Source organism: Castanea sativa, chromosome 1, assembly GCF_040712315.1.
Source record: "Castanea sativa cultivar Marrone di Chiusa Pesio chromosome 1, ASM4071231v1".
In the NCBI taxonomy this organism is placed as follows: domain Eukaryota; kingdom Viridiplantae; phylum Streptophyta; class Magnoliopsida; order Fagales; family Fagaceae; genus Castanea; species Castanea sativa.
The window spans coordinates 38,796,613-38,799,693 of record NC_134013.1 but is presented as its reverse complement, the minus strand read 5'-3'; the positions used below and the strand labels follow the sequence as shown (position 1 = coordinate 38,799,693).

The following is a 3,081-nucleotide window of genomic DNA, read 5'->3' as shown; positions in this document are numbered from 1 at the left end:
AACTCCTTGAAAAGCATGGCATTTATACACAATACACTATGCCAGGTACACCACAACAAAATGGTGTAGTTGAAAGACACAATCGTACTCTAATGGATATGGTTAGGAGCATGTTAAGTAATTCCACATTACCCTTATCATTGTGGATGTATGCTCTTAAGACTGCTGTGTATTTATTAAATCGGGTTCCTAGTAAGGCAGTTCCAAAAACTCCTTTTGAACTGAGGACAAGAAGGAAACCAAGTTTAAGACACCTGTATGTTTGGGGTTGTCCAAGGGAGGCTAGAATTTATAATCCACTTGAAAAGAAATTAGATTCAAGAACAATCAGTGGTTACTTTATAGGTTACCTTGAAAACTCTAAAGGGTATAGGTTCTACTATTCTAACCATAATTCGAGAATTGTGGAAACTTGTAATGCCAGATTCATTGAAAATGGTGAAATAAGTGGGAGTGATAATCTATGAAATGTGGATGCTCAAGAAGTTAGGGTACACGTTCCACTACCTAGGACTTCAAATGAAATTGTTGCTCCAACAATTGTTGAACAACAAATTAATGAACCATTACTTCATAATGAGATGCTCACCAATGAACGGGTGGTAGAAGAACCACAAGAAGTAGCATTAAGAAGATCTCAAAGAGAAAGAAAGTCTGTTATTTCTGATGATTATATGGTTTATTTACATGAATCTGATTTTGATATAGGAACAAGTAAGGATCTGGTTTCAATTTCACAAGCCATAAAAAAGTGTTGATTCTATTACATGGATGGATGCCATGAAAGATGAAATGAAATCAATGGACCAAAATAAAGTTTGAGATCTCGTCGAATTGCCTGAAGGATACAAGAAAGTTGGTAGTAAGTGGGTCTTTAAGACCAAGCGTGACTCTAAGGGCAATATCGAACGATTTAAAGCTAGACTTGAGGCCAAAGGTTTCACTCAGAAAGAAGACATTGATTACCAAGAGACCTTTTCCCCTGTATCCAAGAAGGACTCACTTAAAATCATTTTGACATTGGTAACTCATTATGATTTAGAGTTGCACCAAATGGATGTGAAAAATGTTTTCCTGAATGGGAGTTTAGAAAAGGATGTCTATATGGATCAACTTGAAGATTTCTCTATTAAGGGTAAGGAACACTTAGCTTGCAAACTTAAGAAGTCAATATACGGATTTAAACAAGCTTCCCGACAATGGTATCTTAAGTTTAATGATACCATTACATCTTTTGGATTTAAGGAAAACATTGTTGATCGGTGTATTTATCTGAAGGTTAGTGGGAGTAAGTTTATATTTTTAATTTTGTATGTTGATGATATTTTGCTTGATAATAGTGATCTTGGCTTATTGTATGAAACCAAGAAGTTTCTCTCTAAGAACTTTGAAATGAAAGATATGGATGAGGCAACTTATGTGATAGAAATAGAAATATTCCGAGATAGATCACGTGGACTGTTAGGGTTATCTTAGAAAGCATATATTGAAAGAATTCTAGAAAGATTCAATATGGAGAAATGTTTTGCTGTGGTTGCCCCAATTCAAAAAGGGGATAAATTCAACCTTATGCAATGCCCACAAAATGAATGGGAATGGAAACAAATGGAAGGAATTCCTTCTGCTTCTGTAGTAGGAAGTTTGATGTATGCCCAAACATGCACAAGACCCGACATCAACTTTGCAGTTGGTATGCTAGGAAAATACCAAAGCAATCCAGGATTGGATCATTGGAAAGCTAAAAAGAAAGTGATGAGGTACTTGCAAGGCATAAAGGATTACATTCTCGCATTCAAAAGATCAGATAATCTTGAGGTTATTGGTTACTCAGATTCAGATTTTGCTGGATGTTTTGATAGTAGAAAGTCCACTTTTGGTTATTTGTTCATGTTAGATGGAGGAGCAATATCATGGAAAAGTTCAAAGCAAACTATCACTGCTACATCCACTATGGAAGCTGAATTTGTGGCATGCTTTGAGGCCACAATTCATGGATTGTGGTTGTGGAATTTTATCTCAAGACTTGGAATTGTTAACTCTATTTCCAAGCCACTGAGAATTTATTGTGATAATTTTGCAGTTGTGTTTTTTTTTCTAAAAACGATAAGTATTCTAATGGTGCAAAACACATGGAATTGAAATACCTCACAATTAAGGAAGAAGTTCAGAAACAACAAGTGTCAATAAAACACATAAGCACAGAGCTTATGATTGCAGATCCATTGACAAAGGGGTTACCTCCTGAAACATTTAAGGAACATGTTGATCGAATAGGTCTTGAACGTAGAACATGATGGTTGTTATTTTAATGTTACATTATGCTTTTGACACTTTGAGGTCTCATTAAATGTGTTTTTGATTATTCCTGTTTTATTTTATGTACGTACATATATGATGATGAATGAATAATAACAGGAATAGTCTCTAACAAAAGAGACATTATTGTTGGACCTTTAAGTCACTTCTCATTGATAGGCTATATTAAACAGGTTGCTGGTGTTGTAATACATGGAAGGAACTATGTGGTATAATTGATATGGAATCGCCATGACTCCCATTAGTGGGTTGTTTAATTATAGTGTTACGATGACCAATTTAAAGTAAGAGGATATGTACCATTGTGCACTTAATAGTTAATCTTATTAAGCCTTGACGTAAGTTATCATATGGGGCAAGTGGGAGAATGTAAGAATAAATTGTCTCATTTGATAACGTATCCATTTGATAACTGCATATATGTTAGGGTTTAATAAGAAGTTACATGTCCTTAAAATATTGATTAATGGAGAAATAACTTTCCAAAGTAACTCCAACTTTGATGGGCAAGTGGAGATTATAGATATAAGGAATTTGGTCCTCCCTCTACCTATAAAAGAGACATTCAGTTACCCAATCAAATATATTGAATAGTAAAAGAGAAAAGAGGGTCAAGAGAGACAAACCAATCCTACAAGAATTAAGTGCCTTTTATACTAAGACTTGATCTTAAGAAAAGTTCAGCAATGGATCAAGATAAGCTTTATAATTAATTTGTGTAGTTGTGAAATCATGATAATTCAATATCCTAAAATTTATATTATG

At 34.3% G+C, this 3,081-nt stretch overlaps 1 protein-coding gene across 1 annotated transcript; it reads left to right on the top strand.

Moving 5' to 3' along the window:
* The first annotated feature begins 1,512 nt into the window (after positions 1–1,512).
* Positions 1,513–2,294, top strand: LOC142626502 (secreted RxLR effector protein 161-like). The gene is made up of 2 exons (XM_075800341.1): positions 1,513–1,997; positions 2,081–2,294. Exons 1-2 carry the CDS (start codon positions 1,513–1,515, stop codon positions 2,292–2,294), a joined length of 699 nt encoding a protein of 232 aa, XP_075656456.1.
* Positions 2,295–3,081: the final 787 nt, after the last annotated feature.

Excerpts from the sequence above, each read along its gene's own strand:
- LOC142626502 (XM_075800341.1), top strand. The coding sequence starts at position 1,513 with ATGGAGAAATGTTTTGCTGTGGTTGCCCCAATTCAAAAAGGGGATAAA. Across the intron at positions 1,998-2,080 it reads GAGGCCACAATTCATGGATT|TTGTGTTTTTTTTTCTAAAA; the intron begins GTGGTTGTGGAA and ends ATAATTTTGCAG.